This window comes from Sinocyclocheilus anshuiensis, unplaced genomic scaffold (genome assembly GCF_001515605.1).
Source record: "Sinocyclocheilus anshuiensis isolate Anshui unplaced genomic scaffold, SAMN03320099.WGS_v1.1 scaffold426, whole genome shotgun sequence".
NCBI classification, from domain to species: domain Eukaryota; kingdom Metazoa; phylum Chordata; class Actinopteri; order Cypriniformes; family Cyprinidae; genus Sinocyclocheilus; species Sinocyclocheilus anshuiensis.
In genome coordinates this window covers 598,382-620,898 of record NW_015542362.1, presented here as the reverse complement: position 1 = coordinate 620,898, position 22,517 = coordinate 598,382, and the positions used below count along the sequence as shown (strand labels likewise).

The 22,517-nt window shown below is 37.6% G+C and overlaps 1 protein-coding gene across 1 annotated transcript in view; it reads left to right on the top strand.

Moving 5' to 3' along the window:
• Window positions 1-22,517, top strand: part of LOC107691917 (protein Shroom4-like) — a 52,012-nt gene that overhangs the window by 11,310 nt on the left and 18,185 nt on the right. The window contains exon 2 of the mRNA XM_016490763.1: window positions 13,263-13,414. Coding sequence (XP_016346249.1) covers window positions 13,263-13,414 — 152 coding nt within the window. The remainder of the gene's footprint in view (window positions 1-13,262; window positions 13,415-22,517) is intronic.

Sequence of the window (22,517 nt, the reverse complement as noted above, 5' to 3'; positions counted from 1 at the left end):
CACGCACACACACATATATATATATGTATATGTACACACTCATTTTTACTGTGAAAACAAAAATATATTTATAAATATAAAATGTTTTTATAAGTAAAAGCTACCTGTACTACCTTATACATTTATGGGGAAATGGTTATATTTAAGACATAAAGTAAAATATTGTAAAAAGTATGAATCACTTTTAATGTATTTTTTGTACTTATTATTAATAATTACATTGCACTATGAAACATGGCTTTTTAGTTATTCTTTCTTAATATTCTGACTTTGTAAAGCACATCAAACTACAATCATGCATGAAAAGTCTTCTGATGCCATGAGGAAACGCACCAACAAGGCAAAATCCTTTAAGATTCCAGGAATGAGAGGGGAAGTTTCCTGAAGAGGATTTGGGTGGGAATGGCAGCTGTTAGGCCTCGTCTTGTGGAGGCCACTGGCGGATTCTGGGCACTATGGGGTTTCCAGAGTGACCCACTGACTCTGCTTTTGATTGCTGTGGAATGAAAGCAAAGCCTGGGATAGCTGTCTGTGTGTGTATATATACTGTATGTGCGTCAGGGTATGTTTGTGTTTTTTTGAATGGATGCTCTGAATTGCATTCCCCCTAGATTTTGGCATTTGGTATTAATTTTCACATTGAATATGTATAAACACTTGCAGGGGAATAAATTGCTATGCAGTGAGCCAGTTGGGAACATTATTATGATTAATGCAAGAAAATACAACTAATGATATGATAAATACATGGCAAGTTTTTAGTTTTCCTGAGGTCTTAAGTTTCCCTTCATGCTATAATAGCTCAGGATAAGTGTTTATTCCAGCTCTGATTGTATTGGAAACTGCGTTGCCTAAGACTTAAAGGGGTCATATGATGCGATTTCAATTTTTCCTTTCTCTTTGGAGTGTTACAAGCTCTTGGTGCATAAAGAAGATCTGTAAAGTTGCAAAGACTAAAGTCTCAAATCCAAAGAGATATTCTTTATAAAAGTTCAGAGTCAGCCACACCTACCTAAAACGGCTCGTTCTAACATGCCCCCACATATCTACCTCACTATGTGGGAAGATTTGCATAACGCCGCCCAAATGTTCACGCAAAGAAAGAAGGCGTAACTTTTAGTCTCACTATAGTTTTGTTGATGCTGCAGCCATGTCGTGAAGACGCTGTGTGCTTCGTTGTGAAAGCGAAACTACTTTGTTTGGTCTTCCAAAAGAGGATGATATCCGCTTCGTCATGCCTAATTCAAAATTCGGAATAATTTGTAATATATAATTATTCACGGTATTTAGAAGTGCCCACGATAACAATATCGTGCATATTCATTACCGTGATATACCGCATTACCGAATACCGGCACAAGTCTAAGCATCATATGACCCCTTTAACTTATGTACACATACATATTTAGGTCTAAATTTCCCTTTGGCTGACTTTTAAAACTGATCTTAAAAGTAAAACTTTAGTAGGAATGGATTTTTTTTCTTTTGATGCGTATGCATTTCCACACATACATGTGACTTATTTTCAACTCTCTGTCCTCGCTCCAGTTGCTGTGATGTCTGTTGTTGTTTCCGTCAGGATAAGTGTAGAGCAAAAGAGAGCCGAAACCCATGTTCCCCACACTTCCTAGACCTGCCTAGGATGTCTTCGTCTCACACACTTCCCCATTATCTTACACCTTTCTTTCCATTTTTCCATGACCACATTTCAAGTCGGCGCATCCTTTCCCGGGGGGTTCAGAGTCTCTTCATTGTTTCAAATCAGCTGTTGTGTTAAGAGTCATGTATGTAATTTGGCACAGGATATATAGTAAAAAGTATCTTTGTCATATAAAAACAGGTCAGCCTTATACTCTGGGGCTGTTTCTGGGTTGCGTACCTCTGGCTGTTTTCTGTTCATGGTTTTCTGACTGGGGAAACCATTAAGGCATTGATAAAGTAGCACTTGTTTTAGAGTAGTGTTCTTGGACAACCCTCCTCCTCTAAAAGTCCCACTGGAAAAAGTTGAAGAATTACTGCTGAAAAATGTCGATGTCCAAACATATATTGTAGGTCTTGTGAAAAATGTTATGACCGATTCCTTTACAAATGAGTTTATTCAAAGGCTGAACCCTCCCAGATTAGTGTCAGTCAACGTGAAATACTTATTCCACTTTTACGGAACATAATGTCATAAAATACAGCTTGATATGTCCGTTCTGCACTCTATTATCTCTCTCTTACGCTCACGCTCTCTTCTTTTTGTAGCCAGTGTACAAGTGTTTCCTATAAAACGAGCAACTTTGTTCCCTGTATTCCCTATGTTCCTTTGCTTGTTGTGGGATTGGCAATGCTTGGTAAGAGCCTTCTGGTCTCTAGGCAGCTCAGACGGACCGTTCTTCTGGCCAGCTGTGGCACAATGGTGGGCCGTGAGCCAGACTGGCAAAGAGCGACGCCCTGTTATTTATAGAGCGCTAGAGGGGGTGACCTCATGCCGCTAGGGCTGATGCTGGGACTGGGAGACAGGGAGCCCATTCTTCACTGCTGCAGAGGCCCACGGTCCATATAGACCCTCTACTCACTGCAGATCGGTTTTCACACTCATATGTGATGAATACGAGAACTGATGTGATCCCTGAAGTATTGATGCAGGTAAACCTTTCGCTTTGTTTATGAATGTAACCAAAATTGATGTCTGTCGCATGATTTCATGGATTTTTGCATGTATTATGCAAGGTAATGTAATAAACATTTAAATGACCAGCAGTGGACGTCTGTATGATAGTGAGAAAATTTATATTTATTATTCTGGAAATACAGTAAATGCAATACATTTGCTAAAGAAAAAAATGAAAGTCAACATAAAGTGGAAATTCACCCTTTCTATTTTATAAATGCATATTAAAGGGGTCATATGATGTTGCTAAAAAGAACATGGGGGTAGTTTCGCTTTCACAACGAAACACACAGCTCCTTCACGACATGGTGGCGGCAACAACAATACTACAACGAGAATAAAAGTTACGCCTGCTTTCTTTGCGTGAACATTTGGGTGGCGTTACACCGAGAGCTTGTAACACTCCAAAGAGAAAGGAAAAATTGAAATATCATCATATGACCCCTTTAATTTTCTTATTGAGAATGATTCATCCATGGATGTTTTGGTGACGTATGTCGGACTTCTCCAGTCATTTAGCACTGCTTGTTTCTTACAAAGATTTGCCTCCATCCAATCAAAAACCAATAGATGGAATTAAGTCCCCACCCTAAATTGTTTTTGTTTTTTTTTGATAATTTTGTTCACAATACAAAAGAAATGATCTGTCATTACTTTCAATACATTGCAACTTTAATGCTGAAATTCATTTTACTTGCTGTTGGACATGACTGGTGGAAGATATAATTGGCCAAAAAACACCCAACATATAGAACTTTGTGGGTTACATTTTGACATGGGCAAGTAAGCAACCACCTGAAACAATGCATTAAAACCACTCTGAACACCTTAGCAACAGCAGTTGCTGCAGCAAACAACATTAGCAGTTTTACTTTTTCTATACTCAATTTAAAATAAATAAATGTAATTAAAACATCAATTTTATATTTTATCCATCAAAAAGCATGTCTAATTAATTGAAATCATGAAACTTACGATATTAAACAGCAATTTATTAAGTTTACCAAAAATTACATTTTTAAGGCCTTATGAAATTCTGTTTTCCACTAATTTTCTGGATTCCATTTTAATGGTTTAATTAAATATTAATAATCAAAAGCATGATTAATTAATTTTATAAATTGATTTTATAAAAAAAATATATATATATATATATATATATATATATATTTTAGAAACACTGTGTTGTGTATTTACATTTTTCATCTAAATAAATTCAGGTAAATAATTTTTCTGGTAAATATTTCTTAAAAAATAATGTTTTAACAATACATTTCTTATTAGTAGTAGTACTATCATTACATTAAATACTATTTCTGTCACTGTTTCTTCAAATTAAACCAAACTTTTTTGACGAGTTGCTGTGAAGACCTTTAGGTTACTGTTTGTATATGATATGATGATAGTTTTACTCAAACGGTAAAATGCTCATGAAGTGACTCTCAGAGCAGTTCTAGAGATTATGTATGTGTTCATATTTAGGGCGGCAGAGGCTGAAAACACAGCGAGCATCACGTGCGCTTCAGTGTGTGTGTGTGTATTAAATGAAACTGCGCATCTGCGCCATTCATTCACACAGAGACACGCAGAACATACAGGATTTATATTTGAATGGTATTTTTGCAGCTTAATATTCACATACACTAGTCCATATCGTGTTTTGATTTAAGTGTACTGACCTACTTTTGATGTATCCATCCAAAATTTATTCCAATTCCGTGACATTCTGCGTTATACAGTAAATTCTATTTTTATGACTGGATTCTGAGTTGCAGAAATCATAGGGCCCTAAACTATGTACTGACTCAGAACTAGAGAGGTCCTTCTGGGGTGTTTACCTATTTAATACTGGATTGTATGCAGTGTGTAATTCTGGGTCAGCCCACATGTCCTTCATGCTGAATTTAGCAATCATATTGTACAGGGAGAGGTGAAGACTAGCTTGCTTCATCACTGTCCGACACAAACAGACATCCCTCCCTCCTGTGGTCTCTAGGAATAGCCTCTCAAAGACGTTATTGTATTAAAACTATTCCCATCATGGGACTTATAATTTTCGAGTCCTTCTCTTGTAATTTAAGGCATTTCTCGCCTCCTCTAGCTAAAACTCAGACTGTATTTTTTCTCAAAAAGGAGTGACTGGAAAGTAGTCACAGTGGTGCCGTTTGTTTGCTGTAGTCTCTGCCCTCACTACTCATCTCGGGTGCTTTTATAAACACAAAATACTCAGGCAGAAAGTTCCCCTAACATTCACCTTCTCAACTGTATTTTCCACCAGGTCACGTTTGAAGAATAGGAATGGAAATTCTTATTCTTCGCATGGCATGTAAGGAGTGGTCGCACCTGAGGGAGATTAAAGGAATGGGGAGACCGAAAGGGATTTGTCACGTAGGACTGTTCAACCCTATATAAAGCTCCCTTTGTGAACTTTATTTCACGATCACCAGGGAGTGAGTCAGTGCCCATGCGCAAGCCAAACAAGCACTCGTGCACACGTGCAAACACACACACACACACACACACACACAGACACACACACACGAGACTGATGGAACATAGGTGTGGTTGCAGTTATTTTTATCAAGCCTCGAAGGAGAACATGAGCTCAAGGGAAAGGAAAGAAAGAGTGGGAGAATGAGATTACTGGGTGGGCATACAGGAAAGAGAGAGAGAAAGAGAGCGAGGGATAGAAGTTCGGTGAGGTCCGTGTGGTGTGCACCAGCTGACGCCAGCGGTTTGACAAGTTCGTCTAAATAATCCAATGAGATCTGAGAGTGAACGTTCATGGATGAAGTGCTATTACATCATGGCCCCGGGTACCCGTTAAGCAGATTTAGTGGAAGACAGCAGGTGAACGCTCTTTTATCTTCTTCCCTCTCATTTTATTTTGGTTGCCCAGTCTTCCTCGCAGGGAGTTGTGGAAGTTCTGAGCACTTTGGCAGCTTATGAGGTAAGATTATGGGATGAAATTAGACTCAAAATGATTAATAGGTGCACGCACAATTATCCATGTACTGCATTAATTTTATACATGTATCTTACTAACCACAAACAAATGCCTTTCAATTTGAGTCTGTGGAATTCAGGATTAAATGATTGTGCAGCGATTTGTACAAATACAGACATGTTTGCGAATAAAAATGTTCTGTTCTGCATTAATATATAATAAATTGCTCATGCAAAAAGGAATCCGTGCACAAGTGGATCAGGTGACACGCGTGCATTAATTGACGTCTAATTCTAGTCGATCTTGTTCGGTTTATTTGGATTTTGAGACTTCATATTCGCAGTTTACCGCATTTCGCGTCCCCCACACACACAACTACCAACGAACAAGGCCCAGTGCAATTCATTAACGTGTACACGATTTGAAAAAATCGCAAAAGTGCGTCTCTACACTGAAGCAAATGCTTTTCAGCCGGTGTCTGCAGAGTTAAGAATTACATTAATGTGCAGCATTTTGTTCAAATAGAGACATATTTGTGAATACAAATGTTATAGTTTGTATTAAAGTATCATGATTTGTGCATGTAGCGATTAAAATGTGCATTTGTGGATCAGGCGACACTCGTGCATTCATTCACGTCTCTTCTGAGTCGATTCTTTTTGATTCATTTGAATTTTGAGACTTTCGTTCCGCCCTATATCAATAATTATCAAAAAAAGTTGAAATTTCGATTTTTGCGCGAAACAGTACGCCAAGAAGCCTCTATGCTAACGTTAGCCAAATGTTAATTGAAGTATAACTCTTGAACGAAATGAGATATCTTCACCAAACTCGGTACACGTATGTAGGAGCTTAATCTTTGGTCAAATAAAAAAAATGCGCAGCTCTGCCACTTGGGGGCGCTATAAGACAGAAAAAAACATAAATTCAGCTATAACTAGGCAACCGTTGGTCTGATCGACTTGAAAATTGGTATGGAGTGTCTTGGTCCAAAGTGGCACAAGTGTTTATGAGGACATCCGCATATCTCAAAAAACATGGCCGCCATTGGCCAAACAAGTTTAAGCACCTATTAAACAAGGTTAACGGAGGTCAATCGGAACGAAACTCGGTGGGCATGTTCGACTCAGGGCCTTAAAGGTCTGTAAGAATTTTGAAAGAAATCGGCCACTGGTTGGTGCTAACGAGTTTTTTGGCTCTGTAATCGCGTGTTGTTTCACATATCCACACAATATGCATATCATTTGATAGATCTCCTCATAATGCACAACTTTGCCTCAAGAACCATTGCTGTCAATCAAATCGTTCATTAATTATTCACGAATATGTTAAAAACCTACTTTTGCAGTAATATTCTCTGGACTCTAGATCAATAATTATAAAAAAAAATGTTAATTTTGTCCTTTGGTTACTTATAATGGGGTCATTTAGAAAAGGGGTGTGGCTATCAAAAAAAATTTGAATTTTGTCTTTTGGTTACTTATAACGGGGTCATTTAGAAAAGGGGTATGGCCAGATATACCCAAAAGCCTATAAAACCTAAACAAAAACTCAAAACCTTATGAAACTTGGTGCAAACATGTGTCAGATGACTCTTAACAAGCATGCAAAGTTTCTTGGAGATCGGACCATAGTTGGCGCTATAACAGTTAAAAAGGCCTCAAAACACAATATTTGTATAGAAAATGACCTCAAATTATAGAACATGTTCATATATTCACACATACACTAGATCTTCATATCATATGATAGATCTCCTCATTCTAAACAACTTTGTCTCTGGGACTAATGCTGTCAATCAAGTCGTTCACTAAATATTCTCAATTACGTTAAAAACCTACTTTTGTGAACTAGTCCTAGGTTTTTCGCTCAATGTCGATCAAATCACAACAGAACAATTCTCTGGACTCCCTAGATCAATAATTATCAAAAAAAACTTTGAATTTTGTCCTTTGGTGAGCTATAACGGGGCCATTTAGAAAAGGGGCGTGGCTACATATACCCAAAAGCCTATAAAACCTAAACAAAAACTAAAAACTTTACGAAACTCATATTATTATTATTATTATTATTATTAAAAGGGCTATTATAGTCGCTTATTTAAGCCATCAGTAATCGCACGTTTATATTTAATTCAACTATTAAATTAACTTAAACTAAACTATACTAAACGAGCGTTTTATAGGCTATAGCCTATTCCGCGCTCAAGCGGATCGCATAAATAGCTAGAACATATCTTATTTAGGCTACTTATTACTAAACTGTTTTCTGAGTCAGTAGGCGCTATTCTCAATATTTTATTTCTACATTTTTCTGGATATTTAATGAGTTTAATCTCGCATTATTAATGACTTTATTCTGGAGATGTTTTTTTTTTTATTGTTTGGCCCTGTAATCCTCTTTCTTACTCTCTCATTTGGCATGAATCCAAATGTTTCCATATTCACAATGTTGGCTATTTGAATTTGAATGCTACAGACTATTATTTATGAGGCCTATGTAAACCAGGCTTTGTACTTAACCAGCTTTCCAAAAAAAATCAAAAATTCATGGTCTTCTTCACATGAAAAATCGTCCTCTTCACATGAGCACATTAATGTAATTCTTAACTCTGCAGACACCGTTTGAAAAGCATTTGTCTCAGTGTAGTGACGCACATTTGTGAATTTTTCAAATCGTGTACACATCAATGAATTGCACTGGACCTTGTTCGTTGGTAGTTGTGTGTGTGGGGGATGTGAAATGCTGTAAACTGCGAAAATGAAGTCTCAAAATCCAAATGAACCGAACAAGATCGACTCGAACTAGACGGCAATTAATGCACGCGTGTCACCTGATCCACTTATGCACAGATTCCTTTTTGCATGAACAATTTATGATATATTAATGCAGAACAGAACATTTTTATTCGCAAACATGTCTGTATTTGTACAAATCGCTGCACAACCATTTAATCATGAATTCCACACTCAAATTGAAAGGTATTTGTTTGTGGTTAGTAAGATACATGTATAAAATGTATGCAGTACAAGGATAATTGTGCGTGCATATATTAATCCTTTTGAGTCTAATATCATCCCATATAAGATGGTGTGTGTGAGTTTGTTTTATTGCCAAGGGGGTACTTGGGTATGCCTGCCAACTATGCGAATTTGTTCTCTTTGTGCAACAGTGTTACATATCCTGCCATAAAACATACCTGCTATGAGGGTTACTGGGCTTTTCCAGGGGAGTATGTGCAGCAGATTGGATTTTAGTGTGGAAAAAGACTTTGTTTTGAGTTTAATGAACTAATGGAAGGTCACTCAGGCTACATCACTTCTCTCCTGCACCAATGCACCTGGAGAACATACTGTACACCGGTTTCATTTAGACTCGCACAGAAGTTTATTGGATTTACAGGACAAATTCAGGTCTCTGAGATGGAACACATATTCATTCAGTTGAAAACCAAGTGGAAAAAGAGTTATTCAAACAAGTGTCATCTGTGTTGCATGTACAAACAAACATGTGCATCCTCTCAGAATTGAGACGAAACCCCTGTGGTCCAGTCTGAAGGGCTTTGAGGATGTTGATTATAGTATCCCGTGGAAACAGTCTGTTTGGAGCAGATGGGAAGGAGGGACGGAGCAAGAAAGAGCAATGTCCTCAGCTAGGCTGTAATTGTGACCATACATCTGAATAATGCTCCATTTCATGCAACCAGCTATTTTGCATCTTAAACCAGCAGAATACAGGAGAAAGACTGCAGGCCTGTGGGAACAAGACAGTCATTCAGTCAGCATCTCTGAGTGATGTTATTGCAATGATCATTTCATTTCTTCCCAGGAAATGAATCAGTCATTAGAATATGTGACCCTGGACCATAAGGGTAAATTTTTCGAAATTGAGATTTATACATCATCTGAAAGCATATAAATAAAATCAGTAATTATGTCCCCACTGGATGCAACAAATGCTTCGTTTGTAATGAGTTTTATTGGTTTTGTCTCATCGTGCTGGGAGACGGCACCACAGTATGGTAAGGGCGTAACATTTCCGTCACACGCTTGAGGTATCTGGCCAATCACAACGCACTGGATAGCTGGCCAATCAGAGCACACCTCGCTTTTTCAGACCGATGAGCTTTGTAAAAATCAACGCGTTTCAGAAAGGCGGGGCATAGAGGAGCAACAATAATGTACATTATATGGAAAATAATGTGTTTTTTTGAACCTTAAACCGCATAAACTCATTGCATTACACCAAATACACAAAATAATGTTCTTTTTAGCCACGTCATATGACCCCTTTAAAGTTGTCCAAATGAAGTTCTTAGCAATGCATATTACTAATCAAAAATTAAGTTTCAATATATTTACAGTAGGAATTTTACAAAATATCTTCATGGAACATGATCTTTACTTAATATCCTAATGATTTTTGGCATAAAAGAAAAATCTATAATTTTGACCCATACAATGTATTTTTGGCTATTGCTACAAATATACCCCAGCGACTTAAGACTGGTTTTGTGGTCCAGGGTCACATATGCTAAAGTGGAATCAAAAGTTATCCAAAAGACATTTATGAGGTCTTTTCTGGAACCTTTGTTCTGAGTCCTCAAAGAGTCTTTCAGTCATGCAGAAATCACTTTTTTATTTTTTTATTTGTCTGTCTGGATCTTCTCCTCTGTTTCCGTGTCTCAAAAACATCTCTGGTCTCTTCGAAGTGTTTGCTCTTTCAGGTCACCTAAATTGACAAGCGGACAGCTTCTGAGCTCTTCAGGTTTCCACAGAATCAGAAAGACCATTATTCACAAAGCTCTTCCTGCGTGTTCGGGTTATTAAATATGTTGGCTTATTTGATTATGCATTCAGGTACTGGGTATTTTCAGGTCTGTTTAAACATTTTATCCTGTCTAAATTCATTTCTCAGATTTCTGTAGATTTTCCCCCAAGATTAGCACAGAAAATGCAAAAACATCTCCAGATTGTGTCTGGACCTGCTTATGAGACAAAATCTGAATATTTGGTGAAGTATGTGAACTAGTGGTCGACCGATACTGGTTTTTTGACAGCCGATGCCGATATCTTTGAAAGCAGGGTGGCCGATGGCCGATATAAAGCCGATATAATTTTATTTATTTTAATTAATATTTAAGAAATTTTAAAATAATTTGAAAATGGATTAAAAAATAAATGTGTTAAATAAACATACTTATACTTTAGATCACAAAGTATTTTTCACAAATAAATAAATGTTTAATAAAAAATATAAGAAAAAAAAGGAAGTAAACACTGTAACCAACAGGGCACTCAGTATTCTGGGAAGTTTGTGTGCATTGGGAATCATATTTTTTCAAATAAAGCCAAGGTAACACTCATTTTACATACAGCACACAGTGGAAATGACATGAATATGGCAGTGGGCAAATGCATGAAACGCAGCATAATTTAAAATCACAAGTTTAAAGTTTGTCGATCGCGCGTCTCCACTGAAGCTGAACTCTCCTCCAGTCCTCATTCAATTCACACAGATCGACCATCACGCAGAGAACACGCGATCATGCAGGATACACATGCACACTTCACAAGATCTCACAACTGGATCCGACTAAGTTTGCAAGGTTTGTGAAACTAAATGTTCATTAGTCATTTAAAGATTTGTTTAAATGATATAAATGCGTATTTGCTGAATGCTGACGGCAAACAAGAAAGTATTATAATGTTTGCCTTTCTATTACTAATAATATAAAAGCAATCGTTATAATACTTTTTGTATACATTTTAATTCCTTTGTTTAACCGTTCTATCTGATTATTAGACAGATTTCTGTCCGTATTAGACAGAACTGTTAACGACGACAGCGAACAAGAGGGAGAATGTGAGAACTCTGTGCTCAGGCGCTGCCGTTCTCAGCACCGTCAAAATAAATGTATGGCGCGCTGTCAAAATAAAAGTCCCGCCTCGAACGCATCGGCCAAACAGGAAAACTCATCGGCCGATGCCGATATTTTAAAAATGCCAAATATCGGCCGATATATCGGCCTTGGCGATATATCGGTCGACCACTAGTATGAACCCCACCGAGCATTTTATTCCGGCCGCATGAATATTCCCTTTATGCCCCTCTGGACACGTTCTGTCTTTGATCTCCTCCAAAACCACACTCAAATATTCATGCAATGCTCACCGCATACACACATTCACACACAACACATGTGCATCTGTTTACTCTACAGTGCAGACCGGCAGTTAGCATTGGATGAGTCTTACAAAATGGTAAAGTGTGAACATGTTTCAGTAAGATTTGGTTTCATTGTTGAAACACAGGGGCTCACTTGTTGCAAAATGATTGCATGTGTATTAAGCAACTTTTTTTTATTTTTTTACTTTGGAGTATGTTTACTGGTTCTGCTGCAAAATAAAGAAAAAAATAGTCTGATGTTACATCACATTGCATGCTGAACTTTTTATGATTTTTTTAGTTTTACAAATATGCATTTGGCAGACACTTTTATCCAAAGTGACATTTGCATTCATGCATTCCCTGGGAATCAAACCCATTACTTTGGCATTCCAAGCATCATTCTCTGTTTAAACAACTATTTTAAATTAAATTAGATTTCATGATGAACCATTTTATAATTTGAGGAATTTATGAAAGGAAACCCTCCTTTATTGTGTTTATAGTGTGTATATATACTGTATATTGGTCAACTGTTAACACTCTAGTAAGAATGTATTTCTCGGTCACCGATAGCCTCGTGGGCAGCGCATCGACATGTAGCGCCATTACGCTTCGGGCATCCCGTGTTCGAGTCCCGGCTTGCGGACCTTTCCCGATCCCATCCCCCCTCTCTCTCCCTCTTCGCTTCCTGTCTTACTACTATCCTATCAATAAAAGGCAAAAACGCCAAAAATAAATCTTTAAAAAAAAAAGAATGTATTTCTCGGGCCGAATGTGGCCTATAGTTTGAATCCCCTGGTTTGCACCATGACGGTAGCCACTAAAAAGAGAAATGTGACTTCAATTTGAAAGCTTTGTGGCATTAGTTGTGTGCTTTTATGGTAGGATTTGTTTAAAGAGAAATGGGCTCTAATGTAAGACCTAAAAATGAGTATGATACTCTGTAATGCATGTGTCTGCCTAACATGAAAAGTGTGCGTTTATGTTGGAAGCTGAGATTTATATGTGCGTGACTGAGTGAAAGTGTGATTGTGTATGTTTTGACTAGGCTAATATTTTGTGTATGGGAATTACGTGGCTTTGGAGCTGATCTTTGACCCTTTGTCCTATTTTATGTAGGAGGGTCCCTAATGGAATAACTTGGTATTGTGTGTCTGTATGCGTGTATGATGAATGGCTGTATACATTGAATGTATGTTTGACTTCTGACCCCTCTGTCCTGCGTTTTTTAAAAGAGGAAGTGGTTACATGTTAAATGGACAAGGCCGTGTGGGTAAACGTGCTTATCTGTAAGCAAGTTCTGTCAAGTGTGTGTGCTTCTCTGATTTAAGAATTTAACCTCCAAGTCCTCTTTGACAGGAGAAAAGAATCTGTTATAATGGCCTTTTTTCTTCAGAAGACCTCCCTCTGTGGTGTGTGTGAATGTATATGACACATATATAAATATAATATTTAACCTTAAACTGTTTTTCTCTGTCTCTCCTAAAGATAGAAGAGGGAGGAAAGGCAGCTCAGTGTAAGAAGTTGAGAGTGGGGGATGAACTGGTGAACATTAACAGCTCTGCTCTCTATGGCTCCCGTCAAGAAGCTCTCATCCTCATCAAAGGTTCTTACAGGGTTCTCAGAATCGTCGTCCGAAGGTACGCAGACATACACATATGCTGGCTTAAAGAGCAGTAACATTTACCATTGTCTGGCGAATTTTCATAGACAAAATGCAGTCATAGGAATCAATCCACGCAATCAAGAATTTTGCATGAGGTCAAAAATTTCACTTCGCAGACTTCATATCAGGTTCAATTTGTTATGCAAAATCATCACTTTAACTAACAGAAAACTGCTCAGTTTAAAACTAACTTCTGTGTGTGCTTCATACACTGCTACTATATTGACAAAGAACAGTGGACCTATTTTTTGCCCTCAAAAGTTTGCTAATGTGATTGCACCTTTCTAGTGAAACTGCCATGTTGACACAGACAAATGCATATATGCTAACTTCGGGTGTGGTCACTTTTACCATTGTATGCATATGTTGTATGCTCATATGTTTTTGCACTAATTAGTATGTCCACAATGTGGCAACACTGGCCTAAGCTGTTGTTTCAAAGACAGAACAAGAACAACAACAAACTCCGGTAAAAACCATAGATGCCCGCATTGACAAGTGCTTGTGTGAGGATATTTAAAGTTACCCGCAATTTTTAATGCTAACCTATGCATAAAAAACAAAGGCTTTACAGTGAAACTTCCATTTTGACGGAAGATAAGTTTTTGTTCAGCAAATTTTCGCAGGTGAAATCCAGTCATTTCAATAGAAGTCCTGGTTGTTTTGTACAGTTTGTTCAGTTTGTCTTGCAAATTTGCTGCATTGGTTTGAAAGTGATTTCTGTGTGAGCTGTGCTTCATACTGTACATCGCTACACTATTGACAGTAGACAATAGGCCTTTTTTGCCCACAAAATGTAGCCAAATTTCACTAATGTGTGTGGTCACACCTTTATAGTGAAACTACCATTTTGATTTCTAAAACATCACACCTAGAGGATGTGACCAGGATATACAGAGGGAGAGCATCTGCACAGTGGTGAAATCCACCAGTAGCCTCTGATTATGTGTGTGTTGTTTATTTTAGCTGGCGTGATGCGAGTTGACGTCAGCAGAGTTTGGCAGACTTGAGAGTTTTGTCACTCGTGACAGACAAAATTGACTGACACACCCTGTTTGACTCGCTCAGAGTGGCCTGATCCAGGATCAGATCTTCTTATATCGGTATAACTCCTAATAAGTGTTTAAGCTGTATCCAGGTCAGTAACCACAGGGGTTTTCCCTTTCCAGGCATGTGGACAGTCAAAAGTGTCATGTGATAGTGCCTCACTGTGGCTGTGTGCAGAGGCGCAGACGAGGCATCCAACCAACACATACGCACACTCTCAAACATTTGAAGAATTTTATCGATGCATTCACTTCCAGTTTGTGATAAATGTTTACCTTTTATTGCTAGATTTATGTGTGCAGGGTAAATGAGGTGCTTTGTGTGTTGTTGTTGAGTCTGGACTGGACGTCCAGTCGGCTGAGTCCAGCACATTCCAGTGTGTTGAGGCCTCACTGCATTAGCAGCTACCAGTGTACATCCCACACACCTCCCTCTTTCATCTTCTTTCTCCTCTCTCACTTATTTATACTGTCCTCCCTTCTTCCTGCTCCATAAACCCACAATCTCCTCTCTTCATTCTTTTAAGCAACAGTTTCAATACTCTACAGCTTTTATAACCTAATTTTCTGTCTTAAATATTCTGAAACATCTCAACATTCTCTAATCTCATTCTGTAGCCTCTCAAAATTTTAGTTGTGTAATCTTGTTATACAGTATATCCTCTCAAGAGTTTATAATTTTAAAACCTCTCAACATTCTATAACCATCTTTAGCTTCTTAAATTATGTATAACATCATTCCATATGCTCTCAAAAGTTTATCATTTTAAAACCACTCAATATTCTATAATCTCTATAGGTTCATTCTGTAGCCTCTCAACAATCTATAGTATACCTTTTATCATATTTTGTCCTCAAAATGACCTGTAACTGTTGTAACAAAATTCACCGTAATTTGTGATATTTTAGATAAAATTGTATAGAATTTTTAATATATGCCATTGGGTATTGGCAAAATTTTAGGTTTTATCTCTAATAACTTGATTCTCGAAACACTTAAGAATTCTGTAGCCAGTATAACCTTATTCCGAAGCTGTTCAACAGTTTCTGCGACACTTTTACAACCTCACGAGTCACACTATAGCTTTAATATTCTTTAATTTCTATGACTTCATTTTATAATCTTCTCTTTCTTTATCCTCATTCTCAATCTCTCGACATCCTCTAACCTCTTGACATTCTGTATTTATCTTATCTATAGTAAATAAACAAATTCTATATGCTGTTTATTTTTGTCCAACCCCTCACTCAAAAGATTCTCAAAACACAAGAATTCTCACAAGATTTCCCACAAAACATAACCTACTTGAGTGCACTTAAGGTATGAGATGTTGGAATTGCAGTCTCAGACTGTAAACATGCTTTTAGTCAAAGAAAAATCTGAACTTTTAAACCTCCAGGTTTAGGATAGCCATCCAAACACCAGCTCTGCAGAAGTTAGCCACAGAGTCAGAGGGAGAGGAGAGGGGTGTAGAGATGGAAAAAATTCCTTTCCTTTTTACATCCGTTTATTTGGCAGCAAGTCAGAAATGCTGCAGTCTTAGTGTTATTACCCTGCCTGTGGTTTCCCTCTTGCTGTGGTTTTCTAGGCAGCACATGCTACTCTCTTTGTGTGTGTGTATGTGTGTTTTGTATCCTTTTGTTTGTGGGTTAGTTACACCAGCGGGACTGTGCCTTCAAGGCATCAGATTGGACTTTTCTGTGTGGATAGAATATCGCTGTATAGTTTGCCTTTTTGCATGCAGCCTATTTTTGTATAAAGCTAATGGGTTGGCTTTAGAATGCATGTTTATTCATTCTTGGCAATCAATCTAACATAGGCACAGCTGTGTCATTTAAGGCCAGTACAGTTGGCACTATTTACAGACTTTTCAGAGTCACCGTTCCTCACTTTTAACCTTTAGCAAAAAACACATGATTACATTTTTTGCAACATCTAAAAAGGTTAAGAGACATATCAGTTTTCTGCAGTTATGTTGTGTGTGAAAAATAGATTTTTTTATGGCTGATTTATAGCTCAAAGAATGACTGTGTGTGTGAGAGGTTTTTGTAATAGTGTGTTTGTGTGTGTGTTCATCTTTGGACGTCAGTAAAGGTCACATGCATCACGCAGGGCTCATTTCCACCTCCATTTAAAGGCCAAGGAATGTATGACTATTCGGTTAGCACCAAGATAGAGATGTTTGTCTATGTGTGTGTTTGTTTGCGTTTAATGCCAACCTCCCCGTCAATCATTAGAAATTGACCTGAAATGGGTTTTTGCAGGGTGGAACATCTGATCTAACAGCAAGGATTCTTATAATCATAAAAATACACAGCATACATAAATACTGTGCAAATCAGTGTGTGTGTTTTAGCATTTAATTAAGAGTATTTTAATATAACTACATTTTTATAATTTTAAGACTTATTGGGTGCCCCTGGAGGTGGGTCCCGAGACTCCCGACCTCCTGGTTGAGAACTACTGGTGTAAAACAAACTTTAAATGACAAAAATTTTTTTTATTTTTCAGTAATGACATATATTATTGTATATAGTATATTTTATATACAGCAATATATATATATATATATATATATATACAGTCGTGGTCAGAATTGGCCTTTGTTTTCCCTCCAATTTATATTCCTGTGAAACAGGAAGCCATGGCTGGATAATTTCATGTTCATAATCACCCTGGTATGCTCAAAATTGTAAATATGAATGGGAATATACTTCACAGATATTTTACTCATAAGAATTTCTAGGGGTGCCAATAATTGTGTCCAACGTGTATTTGAGAAAAACATTTATTTCATAATGAGATTTTCCCCCATTTTCAATTGTTTTAGTTTAATGAAAGGTTAGATATTTGTGAATTTTTTTAAATAAAAGATCAAAATGATTAACAATGCAGATTTATTTTCACAGCCTTCTTTGATCATATTTACCAAGGCTGCCAATAATTCTCACCACGACTTTGTTTTTTAAACAGAGCTGTTGTGTCATCCTGGCTTGTCTTTGTGAATGGGAAGGTGTGCTGTACAGTTAAAGGATGTTTGTGGTGTGCCGTGTCCAGAGACACACTGTATTGATTTCCTGCACACACACTTTCTATTGTTTAGCAGCAGCTGTCTGGAATGCAGATTTTATGCACTTTATCCACTTTGTTCAACTTATGATTGCACAATTTAGTTCAACGTTTGTGTCTTCACCTTTTGAGTTGCATACCAGTCTAGTTCTTGAAAGTAATAAATACTACAAGAATGAAAAATGTACATTATACACACAGAAAGAAATTGCAGTTGATCTATTGAGGTTATCAAAACCCGATGTGCTCTGTCTGGAGGTGTGGTGCCCATCTTGCCACAGAGAACAGTGTGCTTCTGAAATTTCTGGATGTCTGGTGCCTCCTAGTTCCTATACTCCCACTTCCTGTTACACATGCTGACTGTAATGGCAGCTTTAGGAGCTGAGCTGGGAACCATGGGACATAAATGTTTATTTACAGCAAATAACCATTGTCAGGGGCGGGAGAACTGTTTTGAAATGCGCATTTTGTCACTGACTCAAGCCAAGTCTGAAACACAGACCATATTTGGACTGTGAGCATATAGTTTTAAGATATTCAGATTCACACACGCATGTTCAGACTTAAAGGAAGGGTAGGTCTTTACAGGAAAGCCACGTGAGGGAGGGAAGTGTTGCTGTCTTGCTTTGGCATATCCTTCTGGATTTATTGAGGAATTGGCACGTTGGTTCTACACCGTTTGCCAGAGAAAACTATTGCACTAGATCATCCATACATAACAGCATTAATCCTAAAAGTACTGCGTGTAATTTCCGAGCTGCTAGTGGTATCAAGCTGAATTTCTCACATTTTTACAAATTAGATTTCTTAAAGGGACAGGTTAGATATTAAGGATTGTGTTTTCTTGTTCATACAATGAAAACCAGTGGGGACCAATGTTGTTTGGACCCCAGTGTTCTTCAGAATATCTTCCTTTGTGTTCAACAGAAGAACGTCTTAACGGTATGGAACAGCATGAAGGAGAATAAATGATGGTAGAATTTTCAGAATTCCCTTTAAACCACCCCAGAGTGAACTTTGGTTGAGCCAGAAATCGACATGTACATGTTGGGCTGCTCAAACAAACAAGAATATTTTGAAAGCACCACATTGTTCACACTTTTGGGATGGGAAAAAATGATAAATTACATGTTTAAATCATTACCATTTTCCATGTCTCAGCATTTTTGGTAGAGTTTAAATAGAAAAAGTGAAGTTAATAAATGACACATTTAGTCATGTGCAATTCACATTACAGGAACCAATGGCTGTAATGTACTGTAAGAAGCCAACTGGCCAAATGCTGATATTAAAGCTGTAAGCACCACTGCTCTCGTGAGGAAATAAAGCGTGGAGAGCCACTTCAGTCATCATCTATCAAAGGTTGCCTGGTCTCTCTGGGAGAAACCCCAGTTGCACTTCACTCTATGAGTTTACGATCTTGTGGTTTGGAGAGGCCGTGGAGGAGAGTTATGAAGGACAGAGACAGCAAACTCAGGAAGCTTCTAGAGAAGGCAGTCTCACGGTAAGCTGCGCTAAGGAACAAGAAAGAACAAAGGAGTCTCGATGCCAAAACAATGGACATTCCTTACATTCCCAAGACCACCACCCCCCCTCCTGACTTTCCACATATTAGGAACAAAACTCTTAAGACCTTTCAGATTCCAAAACTTTCAACATGCCAACCTCACTGTATGGTGTTAGTGTATAATATGTTTTTCATTAAATTAGTGTGCATAGAATTTATAGTTTATGGCCTTCTTTGTTGTCTTTTGTTAAGAAAATGTGCACAGGATGAATTTCTGTACATGTACATTGTATATTAGGGATGCACTGATAGTCGATAATTATTTTAATGCTTTAGCCGATATTAGAATTCTATATTATTTTATCTAAATAAACAAAACGACAAAAAAATAAATCAAGCTAATAAATTATTAGTGTTTGTACTGTAAAATTAACTTTTCTTTTTCTGTCATATAATGGCCACTTAAAATAGGAAAAATTAGCATGCACAATGGAATATCCAGTAAAAATCAATATTGTCTGAAATTAGAGTGTAAAATTGGTGAATGGTGTGTGTCTTATATTTCAGTGGTAGTGGAAAAAGAAGACATGTTCCTTTTCCTGGAATGAGTCAAGTGATCAATCCAGACAGTTCTCCATGTGTGGGTTTGTCCTTTGGGATTGCATTATGATCAGACTCTGCATATTGAAATGGCTTCTTTTTTTATTAAAAGGCCCAGTAGCCCAGAGTGCCATGCCAAAGTTCTCATCATGGTAAAGATGTTTTGTGATATAACGCTGATATGCTGGACATGTGGACAAGATGTAGGCCATCAGTTAGATTAACTTCTGTTCAGTTGCCAGGGTAAGTGTAAACAAACTGTGGTGTTATCATTGGTGTAAACTGTGAAGCCTTGTGAACTGCTGTGCATCCGTTTTAACATCTGTTGTTGAAATTTTGTTAAGACTGAGTCGACAGACTTGCATACTTTTATTCATTCAATTTATGCTCTTGTGATTAATAGGGCACCGGGGTCATGACCTGACACATCTCACTGCTATGTTTTTCTATTCAAAATAGTTAGGAAGGGTTTGATGTGGCTGATAAGCTTTTAGGCCAAGATGCATTTTTACATGCATTCTTTCCCCTTAAAAAGTACTTTAAGATCAGAGTGAAAGAGAATCCAAAACAACAAACAAGCTATTGTGCTGGAGAGCCCAGCTCATGACTGCTCCCTTCCTGGACTGGCTTTTTCGTTGTGGCCGTATTGGTAAAAGCCTGGGTGATTACATGGAATGCAGCCTTTGCGTCTCGCTAGCTGGTTTCGGGAAGCGGGCAACCAGAGAACAAACTATGCTGATTGCATGGATTGAAAGCGGAGAGGGGTGTGTGCATATTATATTTTATTTATTTTTATTTTATTGACCTTGTTGCATATAATTTTTTTTATAGGCTTCAAATTAATAGCTAATTTAAGGTGAAAGGTCCATTTGATTTAGTGACATACTCATGTATGAAACATGGTACAAGTTTTAAAAATACACAGCACCAGTATTTTGAAACTATTTTGTTCTTTGTTAGCACAAAGAAACTGAAATGACAGCGAATAATATGATTGTTTTTATGCTTCTCTCTTTGCATTACAATCTGTACAAATCTCTATTATATTCTTGATCAGTGTATTATTTTTGAATAATTGACTAATTAGATATGGACATGGTACGTTATGCTTCCCTTACAGTAAGACAGAGAGGACTGCTAACAGACTAATTGGATGTGTTCACTGCAAAAAATAAATAGTTGAGGGAAAAAAAAAAGTCATTAAAGTCAGCAAACAGCAAAACAATAATCCTATAACAGTAACTGCATAATATATTCATGCTGCAATGCATGCTGGGAAGTAAATGTACAAAGCTTTAACATTTAAACAATATGAAATTCTTTGTTCAGACTGTGTTTGACTAGTTTGGGTTAATTCTGTTGGTCTGACGAGGGTTTTTATGTAGTTTCAAGAAAACTGCATTTCTCAGTATTTGAGACTCAAAAGGTAAAGTAAACTGGAAAAAATGCAGTTGCTTTTTTACAGTGTTGGTGTGAAAAAACAGCAGAGAGGAAGGATCTTTGACCAGAGCACAGCATGTCACCAATGTTTCTCACAATAACCAGTGACCTCACATCTCAAGATATTATCATTTCGTGGTTTAACCACCCTTCTTTGCTATCACTCACAATCTCAGTTACTACAAAGAATTTCTACGTAAATTTAACATCCTGGCATAACAGAAACTCTATACCCTTAATGATTTTAAAATGGTGTCACTTAAGGACTTAACCCTGGTTTAATGGCTTTTTATATCCAGAGTTAATGTTCCACACACTTGTACACCAACCTCAAATTTGTGGTGTAAAAGATGGGCTGCATCCCAATTTGCCTACTTATACTATGGCCAAAAAGTATGTTCTCTTTTTGTGATTAAAAAAAGTAGATCCTTTTGAGTGTGTAGCTTTTTTTCACAAAATCTGAATACTCAATAGAAATATTACAATGGAAGTCTATGGGCACCAAAACAGTTTAGTTACCGACATTCTTCAAAATATATACTTCCGTGTCCAACTGAAGAACATTTTAAACAACACAAGGGTGAATAAATGACTACAGAATTTTCATTTGTGGGTAAACTGTCCCTTTAAGAATGACTGGGTTAACGGTTTCAACTGAAGAGCCCATTAGTGGGAGGTTGTGCACAATTGTAATTTGTCCTTCACATGATTGTTGGGTTTTCTTGTATTGTCAGTGTTGTAGTTGTTAATCAGACTGACCCCATTCTGACTTTCATCAGCCATTCTGATTAGAGCAGGAAAAGCTGTTTATTAAGCACAGCTGATATGACTTAAACTTTATTTTATTCTCTCTCTCAGGCAGTTGCTGGAATAACAAAACGCATACTGTTGCCTCTCAGATGTGCTTTACATTGTTGTGCTTTCTTCACTATTGAAAAGAGCAAGAATACATGTACCTGGCCTCATGCCTCAACGACAATGTACCGTTTCAATCATTTCGTCTTGTTCAACCAATTTGTTTCCCGTTTTTTCACATACAGTATATCCTCCTCTGCTCTTTCTCTCTCTCCACCCCCCTCACTCTCTCACCACTACTGGCCGAAATTGACTGCTCTCCCAGGGAGACAGGAAGCGGCCCTCACATTTTTCCCCATTCAAAGAATAATAGGAGAGAATGCTAGGTATTATTTTAGCAGTGGCTTGCCGCTTTATCTCCCCCAAACATAGTTTCCTCTTTGTCTGAGCACCGTTTCCTCTCCCCCTAATGTCATTAGAGCGAGTGAGTGGGAGGTTGTGTGTGTGAGTATGTGAGTGAGAGAGAGAGAAAATGTCGTTTAGTGGACTGAATGTTTGGTCTTCAGTTGTGACTTGAAATATTGAGAGAGAGAGAGAGAGCGAGCGAGCTGCTGTTTGA